This window comes from Coffea arabica, chromosome 4e, assembly GCF_036785885.1.
Source record: "Coffea arabica cultivar ET-39 chromosome 4e, Coffea Arabica ET-39 HiFi, whole genome shotgun sequence".
Lineage (NCBI taxonomy): Eukaryota > Viridiplantae > Streptophyta > Magnoliopsida > Gentianales > Rubiaceae > Coffea > Coffea arabica.
This window is the reverse complement of record NC_092317.1, coordinates 48,419,658-48,434,791: the sequence shown is the minus strand read 5'-3', so window position 1 is coordinate 48,434,791 and position 15,134 is coordinate 48,419,658. Positions and strand designations below refer to the sequence as shown.

Sequence of the window (15,134 nt, the reverse complement as noted above, 5' to 3'; positions counted from 1 at the left end):
ACTACAATTTAGGACAGATGAAAAAGGAATACAGGACTATCAAAGTGGGACGAAAGTAATACAAAAGAGTGGGCTTTTTCCTTCCAAGAAGGGTTTTTTTTTAAAAAACATTATTATTATGCCTTTTCCCTCCAAGAAAGGTATTTAAAAAAAAAAAATTATCCAACCCGAACCTGCAGGTAATTTTGTCTATCCATTATTTTACCAGTGATACTACTATTGTCCTTTACCTGTTAACTAACTGTCACCATTATTACTACTTGAATGCTTTGACTACGAGTCATCTGTTTGGATTGTAAGTTATTTGGGATTATTTGAGATATTTTTACTGTAACACTTTTTGTAATGTGATGTATGTGAGATAAAAAGATATTTGGAAGATAAAAAGGTGTTTTGAAAATTGTAAAGATGATACAAGCAAATAAAATTGGAGAAATATGAAGCAATCCAAACAAACCAATGTTAGGAAATAACTTGCAGAACACCACAAATGTTAGGTTAGGGGCATTTTTCACAATTCTTTCATTAAAAAAAATGATTGAAAAATTATATTTATGATGCCAGTTGAATAATATTCAATTTTTTTTTTTTGCAGATTATGCTAATTATGTGGACCATTCACACTAGTTAAATTAGTTTGTCATAATACATTAATATTTATTATATAAGTTATTTTTTAATCTGCAAATTCCATTACTATTAGATTAGTAGTTGTTTGAACAGAGCATTAAAAAAGGTTGAAGTTTGAACATTGAAGTGGCAAGAAACAGGCCTCCCTCGAACCAACAGGCAAAGAAAGACAGTGGCATCAATCAATCAATCAATCAAATAGTATAAGTAACTCGAACTTTGATGATTGAGCTTCCCCTTTGGCCCCTTTCGCCATTAATGATAGGTGGTGGCTCTGGAGGTGGAGCTGTTTTAGTCAATGGCCGGCGAAGAACCCGAAAAGGAGGATGGGGAGGAGGATGCAATAACAGTAACAGAGGCCTTATTACCTTGCCTGGATGGTGCGAAACTGGTTGATGCACCTATTCTTTTCTTTGTTCTTTCTCACAAGGCTTTTGTCAGGGAGCTTGAGCAGCTCCACCGCTCCGCCCTGGAGGTGGCTGACACTGGGTCCCCTGATCGCCAGTTTGTGGATGATCTTGGCCGGAGGTTTGACTTCTTTAAGCTTGTTTATAAGTACCACGCTGCAGCGGAAGATGAGGTGAGGACTGAGGAGGTGTTTCCATTAATTTCTTTTCTCGTTTCTTTTTATTGAGCAAAATTATATTGTGGGATTTGTTGTCATTGAACAAATGGTGTGTGTTGTTTTCCCTTTTTGTGTTGTTGTATCGTTACTTCATAAGAATGTCGAATGTGATTGTAGCACAAGGTTTTGGTTCTTTAGACAGGATTGAGGTGAAAATGTGGCGACTATGCTTGATTTTGGTAGTAGCTGTAAAGATTAAAACTTTAGTTTTCGGTGATGGAGAATCAATGTTTAGGATCCCAGGAGGGGCAATTTGATGTACTATAAAAAATGCCAATTAAGTTGCTTCAGCTCCTTCCCTGTTATTTTATCAGAAATGCCATCGGGCCATTAGGCAGAAATTCTCACATCATTGGCAATTAAGATGCAGGGTTTGCTTAAGACTTCCCTCGAGAGTCCTCGAAACTGGGTTCTATGACAATACTCGCCGAACGAACTTCAATTCCTTAACCTGGTAATAGAATGATTGGCGTAGTCTATGTACCAAACTTACTGAGGCACCAAAGTTTCCCCAGAGGATTTAGACTATTTCAGTGTTTTACTCACTTGTGAAATATTGGAAGAAAATTTACCAAAACATTTTAGATATGTCCTGAAATGTATTGTCTTACTGAGAAGCTGAACACAATTTTGACTGGAAATATATTGAGCTAGACACAGCAAGCATCAAATAACGAGTACATTTCCCTTTCTTTTACTTTATTAGCACTAATCTGGTGAGATTCTCCTGATCAACTTGATCTTTTTCTATTCTTTTTCCTTATCATGCAAGAAATAAATTTGTTAAACGTTGAGTTCATCAATTATTGTGGAAATTTTTATCTGGAATTTTTGGCAGATTGTATTTCCAGCTCTAAATAGCAAAGTAAAGAACGTGGTGACTACATCTGCATTAGAACATAAGTGCATCAATGATGACTTCTGCTCCGCAGTCCAGTGCTTGGATCTTTTAAGAAAAGAGTGTGAAGATTTTACCCATCTGTTTCAAAAACTCATCTTCTCCATCAGCTCTATAAAGTCCGCTATCTGCGAGCATATGCTGAAGGAAGAAAAATTGGTATTTACTACTTCTCCTTTGTATACTTCCAATTTACATGTTGTTACTTCTCTGATTTTTATGCTTTGATCAACTGGATTCTGTTTCTCCTTGCTCTTTCCTTTTTCTCTTCCTTTCCTTCCACTATGATACTCCTACATTTTGAATTTCTGGAAATTATTAAACCATAAGCATAGTCACGCAAAATGACTCGCAATCGATACCATTCTAACCAAAAGATTGGCAAGGTCATACGAAATTTCTTCAGCATGGCTAGATTTAAGAAGGATAACGAGACATTCTCTTTGTTGTCTCCCATCAAAGAGAGCTCCAAACTCAGTTAGGACTTGAAACAAGAAAAAAAGAAGAACATATGTTTCACTACTCTCTCCCCATGCTCCTTGAGATCCATAGCTGAGATAAAATAGAAAATTTAGGCAATCTTTGTCTAAGATAAACCCCATTACAAGTTGCTAATGGTCCACTTCATGCAGAACTTTGTGGGATACTCGACATGATGCAACCTAGCTGTATCTGAAAACATATATGAGAGCACACAACTTTATCAAGTAAGCCATAAAATAGGAAAGACCATCAAAATTAAACAGTAATTAAAACATGTTCTCTAGTATAAATGAAAATTAAAGGAGTACATAATTGGTGAGATGAAGATTATTTTATATTGCATTGGAGTTATGATGATATTGTCTCTGAAAGGTATTTAAACAATTTTCGAATGCACTGACTTGTATGTGCATAATTTTAAAGAAAACCAGGAGGAAGTGATATGTGAGAATTTTGCAATATCTGGGTGACTGATGAGACTTAAACACCATCTTCACCCCTTTTTAGCTGAGCCGATGCTTGATTTTAACCAACATAAAGAAATCTTAACATGATCTGCTGTCTTTATCTATGCTAAACTACATCCAGCTTAATATTCTTATATATTCAGACAAATGAAATGAAAGCTAAGGTAGAGTGTTTGAGTTGTGGGTTGCAGGAATAGATGGCCTCTGCAGAGTGTTATTTCGCTTGTTTTACTCTACTAGATGAAGTTTAATAATAGTTTTAATTTGAAGGTGCTTTTAGCCCCCAGAAAGTTATTGACTAATCAACTTATCAGTAAATTAGTCTTATTACAGTCAAATATCTCAGTTCCTTGGTTTCTTGCAGCTGCAGTTTAACTACACTGAATTAGCCGCATAATGGTTGCAGGTTTTTCCTTTGGTGATAGGACAATTCTCTTCTGAAGAACAGGCTAAGCTTGTTTGGCAGTATATCTGCAGTGTTCCTATTGCTTTATTGGAAGATTTTCTGCCGTGGATGGCTTGTTCTCTTCCTCCAGATGAGAAACTAGACCTTCTGGATTGCATGAAGATTGTTGTATCCAAGGAAGAAGTGCTTGAAGAGGTAGACAATAACATTTAGCTTCAAGATCATAGTCTATAATCCCAACTTGATGTATTGATTTCCATCTTAAAGGTGGTCATCTCTTGGCTTAATAATAAGAAACCTTCTCCTCCTGGAGCCTGCAATGTCTATGGACAAGGAGCTCAATTTTACAGTGGACACGTTAGCTCCATGGAGATACTCAAGATACATCCAAATACATTTGATTTTGGTGAAGAAGAAAAATCAAAGCTCTGTTCCATTTACACATCTATAGGACCAAACCCACTTGATGGCATTTACATTTGGAATACTGCTCTTGCAAGAGATTTCAGGAAAGTTCTGGATGAGTTATACCAAATAAGAAGCTTGAACAACATGTCAAACTTGTCTTCCATAGTAGTTCAGCTACAATTCCTTTTAGATGTCCTTATCTCCTACAGGTAACCTCCATATTAATTGATAGTTCCCAATAAGCAATTCTGCTCAATCAGGAGTGGTCTCCAAGTTATTGTTATATCTTCTTTAAATCAATTAGACCAAGAAGATAAGCTTAAGTTTGGATGTTGTTGGCTGTTCCAAAAGTATGTCAGTCCTTTGCTTCAAATATTCTACTCAGCAGCGTGAGAAGCTGTAGTAACTGTCACATGCAGTATATATTCTTTCTGAATTGAAGTTATGCTGAAATGCCCATTTACCTCAGAGGCCTTTTTAGTTGCTGAAACTTTTCATGAAGAACAATGAGATGAAAATATTCTTTTGCATTGTGACAAAACTAAAATTGTTTGCTGAAGGTTTGACGCATGTTCAGAAATACCTTTTAATCTTCAATGACCAGATATTTTTCTAATACTAGAGTTTAATCTGCAGCAACGCATTGGATCAAATATTTTTTCCCCTGGTAAATGACCTTTCCAAGAATGTCCTACCATTATCTTGCACACGACTTGTGGAGAAAGGTCAAGTCGAAAGGCTTCAATTCTTGCTGTACGGAGTGCTTCAAGATGGAGCGCAACCAAGCAATTTCCTGAAGGGCCTTTGCAGGGAAGTGGAGTTGCTTGTGAGAGGAATTAGCAAAAACCTGACACATATAGAAACAGAGGTATGATGTTGTGTCAGTTCCTCTAATGTAAAAGCCTGAAGATGGAGGAAAAAAAATCTTGGAAAATAATATTCATCTTCTCCACTTATTTCTAGCAATGGCAGATTAGGGCATCAGATAACAGACTGTACTAAACCATATCTTTTTGGACAACCAATAAACTTCTGCCTGCTTTTATTTGTAAGAAATACGTATCCTCCTTTATGAATTTAACTCTTGTTTTTAGTCACATACAGGTATATTCTTCTATTGGCAAGAAGTGCAGCCATAATATGCTGCTGTGGCTGTTATATGCAGGTCTCAAAACTATGCCTCTTGGGTTGTTAAAATGCACTGTTCTTTGGTTTTCTGCTACTTTATTGGATGAGCAGTTCAAGACCATGCTGGACGCCATGACAGATGCATGCCCTTTAGGCAACAAGCCAATTTTAATTCTGTTGCATAGTTGGGTTCGCATGGGTTATTTAGGTAAAATATCCATGGAAAGGTTTGCAAAAGATCTGCAAGAAAATTTTATCAGAGGAATCTATTTCACATCTGATCGAATTGGGGAGGATGTTGGGTTTGCTAATTTAAAGTTTGATATGCAAGCCTGCACTATATTTAACACCATAGAATCTGAGCCGAGCCCTGCTGTAAAAGATAACAAGATGGTCTGCAACCCCTCATCTTCTCATTCCAAAACCAATGAGAAGCTTGAATCTGGTGGAATGACTCTTCATAAATTCTCCCCTCAAATGTGGAGCAATATTCTTTCTGTTGTGAGACATCCTGCTGAGAATGGCATTGCCAAAAAAGTTTTGGCTCTAGAATTAAGACCAATGGATCATTTTGTGTGCTTTCACAAAGCTCTCATAAGAGATCTGGACTACATTGTCTTTCTTTCAGCTAACATGGCCAAAAGCTTTCAGTTTATCCCTGATTTACGTAGACATTTTGAACTTCTAAAGTTTCTGTATGACATTCACAGTGCTTCAGAGGATGAGGTTGTCTTTCCGGCTCTAGAATCAAAGGGGAAACTCAAAAACATTACCCAGTCTTACACCATTGACCATAAATTGGAGGAGGAAAACTTCGCCAAAGTTTCATCTCTGCTAAATGACATTGCCACCCTGCATGATGATCTAGACAAACCGGGTGAGGGAAGTCTACAATATCGACAGATGTGTTTGAAGCTCCATGAGACTTGCCTGTCTATGCAGAAAATAATCTCGGGGCATATTCATCGTGAAGAAATTCAACTTTGGCCTTTATTTGGAGAATACTTTTCCACTGAGGAACAAGAAAAGATGTTAGGGTGTATGCTTGGCAGAACTAGAGCTGAAACTCTACAAGAAATGATACCCTGGTTGATGTCAGCTTTAACCCAAGATGAACAACATGCCCTGATTTCTCTGTGGCGTAGGGCTACAAAAAATACCAATTTTGAACAATGGTTAGGAGAATGGTGGGAAGATATGAAAGATTATTGTGTTGCTAAGGATGAAGAAGAATCCTCTTTTCCTCCTTCCTTGGCTGCTAACCCTCTGGAAGTTGTCTCAGTGTATCTGGGGGAACAAACATGCAGAGAAAGCAAACTTTCAGGAAAAGAAGTTTCTGATAACAATGCTGAGCATTCTGGGTATATATGTCCATATTCAAAAGATTTCAAAGGTGGTCAAAACAATGATAAATATGAAGATCTAGTCAACTGTGGTGAAGAACTTGATAAGAAAACTGATCAGCAAATTGTTGATGATCAAGCTGATAAAGCTGGACAAAACATTCAGGCGTGCCATGATGAGCATCCACTGGAATTAAATCAAAAGGAGCTGGAAACTGCAATAAGAAGAGTGTCCCGTGATCCTACATTGGATTCTCAGAAGAAATCACATATCATCCAGAGCCTGATAATGAGGTAATCATGTGAAAGTTATCCTGTTTTCTCTGATCAACTGTTCTTGAGGGAATTATGGGACATCAAAAGTTAGGTCAACACGTATCTATATCCTATTTGTGATTGTGCATGTGATAAGAAATGATTATAGAATTAGATAGGTCTCAAGTTTATTATGCACATGTACTCTAGCATGTTTAGGCCCCTGAATATTGTACAAGATTACAACATTTCAATGTAATTTCTGCAATCGGATTCAGTCCTCAGTTCCATGAATCATGTGGCATCTGCTAAATTTTAAACTAGAAAAGCCGCATCCTGTAGGGTAAATGGGATATCCAAGCTATCAAATACGAAAGCTCTTGCAAGATTGATTTCACTTAGGTCAAAACAAACTTTGTCGTTCATCAAAGGAACAGGTTTTGATTTCCTTGAAGTTGGAACTAAGTAGCATCTTCAAATTAAATGGCATGACCTAAGTATACGTGGTACCATCAAGGTACAACATTTGTTTTCCATTTAGATTTGATGTTTACACGTGTTGAAAGTAGCCAATCAGCTGAACTATTTAAGCTTAAGTTGCTATATCCTGGAAAGTTGTTACTATAGGCTAAAAATTTTTCTTGAAAGCATGCTAAAATTTCTTCTTCTTCTTGATAATTGGAATTATTCTGCTTGTTGATATCACAATTGACTGAGCTTGCATTGTGTGTTTCAAGCCGTTGGATTGTAACACAACAGAATTCGAACACGTTGAGTGCTGCGGCTAATGATAGAGAAGAAGATTTTGGCCAGTATCCATCTTATCAGGATTCTCTCAATGAAATTTTCGGCTGCAAGCACTACAAACGCAACTGTAAACTTCTTGCTGCATGTTGCAGCAAACTGTTTACATGCATAAAATGTCATGACGAGTTCACGGATCATTCTATGGAAAGGTTTGAATTGTTTATTTATATATTTGTACTTCTTCATTATTGGTTTTTCTTACTGTATTTATTTACTCTTTCTATGTCATGCGTGCAGAAAAGCTATTACAAAAATGATGTGCATGAAATGCTTGGTAATTCAACCAGTTGGCCCAAAATGCTCAAACAATGCTTGCAATAATTTTCCAATGGCAAAATACTATTGCCCAGTTTGCAAACTATTTGATGATGAAAGGTGAGATAATCAGAATGACGTGCTTCTAGTAGATAAGATCATAGAAAAAGTACCACATTGTTAGTTGTGAATGACTACAGTCACGCGTTGTGTTTTGATTGTCAATTGCAGAGTTGGGCCAACAGTTATCCAGTACCTTCCAGATTGGCTTAACTTGAAATCACTCAGTCTTTTTCCTCTCATTTTCACTATTTTTTCTGATGCAAGTATTAAAATGATATCATTTTTTCTTATTGTAATTTACCAATTGGGTCCAAAAAGTTCATACAATCTTTTATCCAGCATGCTCTTTTATGTGCATGTTAGCATCTACTTCTGTATATACTATCTATTCTTTTCAAATCTTTTGTATGGTAGGGGCCAGGGGGAAGGTGAAAGTACATCATACTTGTAAACAATACACTGGGACAAGGAATTATATGTTCTAACTGAAGTAATTCTCCATGAATTATTTGTTATTTTAAATATTTTTTTAATAAATTGAATTTCAATAGGTTTTGCCTATATTTCCAAGTGCTTCAGCTATTAGCAACTTGGTTTTGGCTTGTCAGTCGTTAGTAACATTTTGGGGGCAATGCAAACTAAAATTGGTACTGATTTACTTTGCTATTGTAGTTTATATGCTATAAGTAACATTCAACATTTTCCTGGAATTTATACATATTAAAATTATATTTATTTTGTTAGACTCAAGTTACTAACTTGTGTCATTTTAGTAGGTTCTTTAATTTATGTTTCTTGTCACATTACATGAATGTCTCACTCATGAGAAGCGTAGTCAATGGATGGAGCATGTATGGAACTTTGTCGTGATCATCATAGCCTCGGCGTTTTTATACCTGATTCTTTTCATCTTGATTTATTCCTTGACTTTGTTAGAGCTGAATTATGGGTTATTGAATTTGTGAGATTCATTGCCTCTTGATGATTTTTACCTTGTTCCTTCTATCTTTTTCTACAACACTCTTGCTTTCTGTTTCCTTTCCTTTTTCCTGATTTATCACCTACCTATGATTTTTGATAGATATCTATATTACCGTACCATGGCTTTGATAGCTAATCACTTGTAAATGTCATAGGATAAACTTGCACCATATTAGAATGGATCTTGAAGCATTTTGTTCTTTATTCTATCGATTTTGATTTCATGGAAATTTTAGTTTCTTGTTGGTTAAATTTACAAACCAATACAATTATGGAGTAACTAAGGTTTGGAATTTAGAGTTTCTAAGATTTGTAATTTTAGGACAACACATTGATGCCATTTGATGAGTAGTTTGAAGATGCACCCTCTCTTATTCTTAGCTGATATCAGATCTTGTGATCGTGGATCATTATTACATATCTTTTTTTTTTGTTTTGTTTATGTCTTGTTTGTAATCAATACTGACTTTTACAGATTCGGACAGGAAAATTTATCACTGCCCTTATTGCAATCTGTGCCGAGTTGGGAAGGGATTGGGTATTGATTACTTCCATTGTATGAATTGTAATGCTTGCATGTCACGGTCTCTTTCCGTGCATATCTGCAGAGAGAAGTGCTTTGAGGACAACTGCCCAATCTGCCATGAATACATTTTTACCTCAAGCTCTCCAGTCAAGGCACTTCCATGTGGTCATTTAATGCACTCAGTATGTTTTCAGGTATCTGTCTCATGTACAGAATTCTCTAAAGATCAATTAAAGATTCTTCACTGCTGAGACGCTTTTTCTGTTGAATCAAGGAATACACATATACTCATTATACCTGCCCAATTTGTAGCAAGTCACTTGGGGACATGCAGGTTAGTAGTTATTTCCATGTATTACTTCTGCTAATGCAGTTTCCTTTAGCTCTGGTGCTTATTAGGAAATCCATTTTGGAGAGTATATATGGTCCTTTTCGGCATGTTGTGTCAAATTCTACTACATGCAGGTGCATTCATATAGGTTACTTTACATGGTAGACTTGTTACACTAAATGACACTGATCTTGTCCTGTTGACCTGGAAATATTCTAATAATGCTTTAACAGTTCTAGAATCCAAGATGGATAAGAGGACCAATGTTGTCTTTCAACCAAAAGTTGATCTCTACTAGAACGCTTCATAAGTGGTACCCTTGTTTAATGAAAACCTCGAGTTTTCATCTAACCCATTACAAAGCAACAAATCTTAAAGGCATAGCACAGTCCTGATTTTCGAGTAAACTCGTACTGATGCATACAGGATAATAGATGTGTCACATTCTGTGAAGTATATAACTTAATTAGTTTCCATTGAGTTGGAGGATTTAGCATACTAGCATCCAATTATGGTCGATTTAAGTAACAGTAATAGGCTTAATAACATTTTCCTACCTTCTGTTTCGAAAACATCTAGTGTTACTTTGATGCTCTTCACAAGGTAATGCCACTTTAGGAGTATGGGTTTGCATTTGTGATTAAGTCATTGGTTACCACATCTTCCATTTACCTGCTTTTAGGTTTATGACAAACCTGATGTGTTGTCATGATAATTAGGTGTAATTCAGTAAGCATACAAGAGTTTCATGTTTTAACATCATGATGATTGAAATTTCTTATTGATATGCTACTAAATGGCCTTCAGTGGACATTGCTTTACAGCAACTGTTGACCAATATACAATACCTTGTGGTAGAGCGTCAGTATTTCCTACGCTTTGGAACACTTACCAATCTGCTTGTTCCATCTCCAATCTACATTAGGTGAATATTTTACCTTCCGAGTGTCTCTTCTCTTATGCATCTTTAGGTCACTGTTAGTTAATAATTTGGAAGTGATTGACTGTCAGGTATCACAGCCCTTGTATGCCAGCCTTAAGCACCAGAATGATCAACCTATGACTTTTATTTAAATGAATTACAAGTGAAGAATCAGGAAACAACGTTTATTTGTTTGCATTCAGGTGTATTTTGGAATGTTAGACGCACTATTAGCTGAAGAGCAAGTTCCGCAGGAGTATTCAAGTCGAATTCAGGTTGATCATCTATTATCTTATTCAAGATGCTAGTTTATCATCCAAACGTTGCCACGTTAGTAAGTCCTGATATTGAAATTTGTTATGATTCACAGGTTATTCTATGCAATGACTGTGAAAGGAAAGGAAATGCTTCCTTCCACTGGCAGTATCACAAGTGCCCTCATTGTGGTTCATACAATACCAGGCTTCTATAAGCCAAATACACAGTGAGTGTGTGACAACTGATCTGACAAAGCTGTAATACAATTTAGCCCGTTTTATACAGATAAGAAATTATTACTTGCCTTGCATTATTTTAATAGCTTGAAGAAACTAGGAATTGGCACATACTCTGTCTTCTCATTTTCCTAAAGAAATTTGATACTGTCCTAGACTTTGCATCATCATCATTTCATAAACAATAAGTAATATTTTAAGTTTGAAATTCCTTATTCTCTGAAGCTACCAATAGCAAGACGTCAACTCCATTAGTGATGCTTTTCTGCCCATACACCTCATTACTGCTCTAAGCTGAATGTTTTGGTAAAAACAGTATGAGCATGGGCAGGGGGAGCAAAGATATTTTTTCATTGGGGACAAAGCTAATCTAATGTATATTTATGTGTTTATACACATTTTATCAGTAACAAAATATAAAAGTTTAATAATGAAATACTTGTAGGAAAATGAAATGTATTAATCACTTGAGATGAACTAAACAAGTATGATCTTCACAAAAAGTAAAAGTTAAATAGCTACTTGTAGAATCTGAATATTGAGAAGTTATTTTGTTCCAAGTATTTTTTGTTTTATTTTTGGTCTATGAATTGACTGGAGAAAGTGAAGTACATCGGAGATAAAAGAATAGAAAAGACATTTCATGCTGGGGGAAGTAATAAAAGTTGCATTACACCATGGTCTAGTTTTCTTGATTTGAAGTCATTTGGCTGTTACTAGTGTAAATCTTCAGATTCTTAAGAGAAAGCATGAAAGTAACTAACTCAGAAAACCGTCTTGTATCATCATCTCAGAACAATAGTTTGATTCTCACCATGTCCATACTCTCTTCTTACTTCTGTTACCCCAATCCCCTCCCCTTCTAGAAAACAAATTAAATGACATTGTAAAAGAAGGAAACAGTTTTAATCCACCAAGCTCATAACTTCTAAGAACTATCATGAGAAACTTCTTTTCGGGTTTTCTTTTGCAATACAAACTCAGATCAAATGCATTCGCTGGCTGCACTTTTAATCACTGGCAGGGATTTTTATGTACTTTTTAAATTATCAAACAGCCAACAAAGTATGTGTAACAGGAGGATGCTAAGTGGATCAGTAAACCTTCAAATATTTTACTTCACAACAGTAGGTGAACCTGATATATTCAGCAATTTAAAATGTAATTCTAGAAGAAAGAAACAGAGGAAAGAAATAATTGGAACAGTGAAGAATGACCGACCTATTAATCTACTTGTGAGTGCTGCTCTCCTTCAAGGACTTGGTAGCTGGGGCAAGTTAAAATCTAGTGCTTTTTGAGTGTTTATTTAGGTAAGGGTCATCATTTGATTGACCTCAAGCGTGAGATGCAGGTTTAATGAATAGCAACTACTTTACACAAAAGTAATCCCAAGGTAATAATCACCTTCTTGTATTTTAAGTTCCCCATAATACTTTAAACCATACTATGATCTTCCCTATTTACCCATTCTTAATTTGTGTCACTGGTATTCTTTGACTATGTCAATCTATCTCAGTTAAATCTTCTATTCCTAAGATAATTTAGAGGGTTAATCATCCAACCTAAACCTCTTAAAGTTTAATAAATTGGATTATTTTCAATTCAAAATGATTTGTTATAGATTCTTGGATCCTGTATGGGGATTAAGACCCTTCAGATTAAGGCTTAGCTGACACTGTAATTGAATAGTCTTTGAATTTTAGGTTATTTTCAACATTTTTGGTCCAGTTACTTTCAGTAGCTTTGTCAGCTATAGCCATATTACAGAATTATCTGTAGTTGGTAGGTTTTTGCTGCTCTAGACAACATTTTTCACAGTACATTTTGATGACATTCTACCCGATATCAGCTATTATGTGCAGGCTTCATGATAGGAACTGAAAGCTTTTAGCAGTAATTAATCTTGAAGAAACACTAAACTAACAAAGAGCAGTGATCACATGTCCTAGCTTTCACAAACGTTGGATTCTGAGAAGGTTCATACCTTTATCTGAAACTCAAATCTGTATTTTGTTGTCTTTTGGCCGTCCGTTTGTTTTTGCGTTTAAGTTTGCTTTGGCCATCAGGAGTTGAAAAGAAAGAGATCCGCTTGCAATTCAGAAAAGACCTAGATAGTGTACGAACTAAAACATTGAAGCTCTTTATCAGAGCTACTAAAGTGATTCATTTGGATTTGGGGTGGTTGTTTAAAACTAGAACGGTGGTTTTGTCCATTCAAGAGTTCAAATATGCATCGTCATGAATAATGGCTTCGCTCATCATTTGCAAATTAATCTGCACAGAGTTGATCACATTCCTAGTTGAGGGGAGGACACAAATACTCCTCTGTTCTGAAAGTGCAGGTTTACAGAATGAATGACCAAATCATTTCCTACTGAAACAACTATTAAGTATTCAAAAGAAAGAAGTTGAAGTAAAAGAGAAATGATGCAATTTAACATAACGTACTCTGTGAATATGTGAAATAACATGTGCAGAATACAGGCACCATAGTCACAAGTCTACTCTCTGGTACCAGTTACTCCACACTTTCCATGGTGTTCTGCAGTATTAATTAACGCTGGTAAGACTGAAACACGCCACAGCACTCTTCAACTCATTCTCAGCTACATGCTCAACAGATTGTGTTGTATCCTTCAATGATGATTCAGAGCTGCAAATTCATAGACACCTCATGATGAGACCAAATAGAAATGTTCTTTCTTGTAAAATCTGAATCATGCTCTCAAAATTGATTGATAAAACGACATAGCGATTCAGTGTGTTTATTTACCTCGACTCATATGCTTCCTTTGAAGCAATATAAGACTGTCTATCATCAATTGTATCAAAGAATGGGTGCATTTCATCATAATCTTGTGTGCCACAATCTTGTTGGATTATTAAGGGCTGCGAGTTTATCAACTGGGATTGCATAACCATTGGATTGCTATTATTAATATTACTACTGCTATTGTTGTAGGGCGGCTGTTGAACCCATAAAGAGTTTACAGCATTGTTTTCCTTGGAATCCATGTAAGTTGCATTGTAATTGGCAGCGTTGGCGCTATTGGAGGAGTAAGTGGGTTGTGATCCAATGGGCAGTGCGGATACGGTATTGTCATAATTTTGGGGAGCATCCTGGTGAAAATGCGACAGGGCATTGCTTGGAGGCGCCATTCCTAAGTGCAATTGCGATATAGAATCAGTCAATCCAGTTGACACCTCTTGTTGCTGATGTTGTCGATAGAGAGCCAATTGTGCATGAATAGCTTGAAGTTCCTCCTCGGCTAGTTGAATTTGATACCACAATTGTTGTATGATTCCTAAACATCCGTGGACAGGATACTTATCGCGTATATTTGATTGATAGATGATGGACTTCATGGCAACCAACTTCTGGCTGGGGTCTAGCTCTCTCAGAATCTTCAAGATGTTGCTCACGCCAAAAAGCTTGTGAGCATTCTGGAACATCTTAGGCTGATCAGCCGGGAAGTATGGCGCGAGTGGGCAGTCAGCCGTGCACCTCCTCCTCTGATACTTGCAGGCAGCGCAGGCTTGGCTGGTGCCACCTTTGAGGGTCATCTCATCTCAAAGAAATGTGTGACAAAAATAAAGAGTATTCATGTAAAAAAAATATTGGAGGTGGGCTGAGCCAAAAGAGATGGCAAAAAAAATAAAAAAAAAAAGAAGAAAGGAATTGCTCTGCTTAGATAAGATAAAAGGAGTGTTAGTGCTGGTGTTCAAAGGAAGGAAGACAGAAGCCACAAATGGCAACATTGATCTCAACTGAACTAGTCTGCTGATATATGCGGATTTTGCTGCAAGACTTGGTAAGATAACAGATTGAGGGAGGGAGACCCGAAAATGCTGGGGTGTTTCTTTCAACCGGTTAATTACATATACCTCCCTTCAGTTTTTACCAAACTACCAAAGAAACCCTGAGGTTTGGCTAAATAACCAACACCCCCTTTAAGTAACTTCTGTCAAAGTATCTTGGACGGAATCAGTGAAAAGATCACTTGCCCACAAGTGTTGTAAATTTGAAATTCTTCAATGCCATTTTATAGTTTTAAGAAATTCATTTTTCTTTTTCTTTTTTTTCTATATTTATTTTCACCCCCTTCTAACTA

At 36.3% G+C, this 15,134-nt stretch overlaps 2 protein-coding genes across 15 annotated transcripts; one reads left to right on the top strand and one right to left on the bottom strand.

Moving 5' to 3' along the window:
- Nucleotides 1-712: 712 nt before the first annotated feature.
- On the top strand, nucleotides 713-15,081 carry LOC113742223 (zinc finger protein BRUTUS-like At1g74770). Of its 14 annotated transcripts, none has more exons than XR_003460809.2 (14): nucleotides 713-1,210; nucleotides 2,094-2,312; nucleotides 3,510-3,704; nucleotides 3,777-4,126; nucleotides 4,554-4,785; nucleotides 5,022-6,682; nucleotides 7,381-7,599; nucleotides 7,688-7,825; nucleotides 9,235-9,469; nucleotides 9,550-9,609; nucleotides 10,431-10,531; nucleotides 10,732-10,803; nucleotides 10,899-11,012; nucleotides 13,985-15,081. XR_003460809.2 is itself a non-coding variant. In XM_027269999.2 (13 exons), exons 1-12 carry the CDS (start codon nucleotides 929-931, stop codon nucleotides 10,998-11,000), a joined length of 3,765 nt encoding a protein of 1,254 aa, XP_027125800.1. In that variant the 5' UTR covers nucleotides 713-928; the 3' UTR covers nucleotides 11,001-11,012; nucleotides 13,985-15,081. The 14 variants fall into 14 exon arrangements, 9 of the variants coding, with proteins under 9 accessions (XP_027125800.1, XP_071904149.1, XP_071904148.1 ...); XR_011813796.1 differs by having other exon boundaries at nucleotides 713-1,225; nucleotides 9,235-9,457; nucleotides 10,899-13,585; XR_011813795.1 differs by having other exon boundaries at nucleotides 713-1,225; nucleotides 10,899-13,585.
- On the bottom strand, nucleotides 13,262-14,586 carry LOC113742224 (LOB domain-containing protein 27-like). Its single transcript, XM_027270002.2, has 2 exons — nucleotides 13,796-14,586; nucleotides 13,262-13,675 (listed from the first exon to the last, which is right to left on the bottom strand). Exons 1-2 carry the CDS (start codon nucleotides 14,584-14,586, stop codon nucleotides 13,573-13,575), a joined length of 894 nt encoding a protein of 297 aa, XP_027125803.1. The 3' UTR covers nucleotides 13,262-13,572.
- Nucleotides 15,082-15,134: the final 53 nt, after the last annotated feature.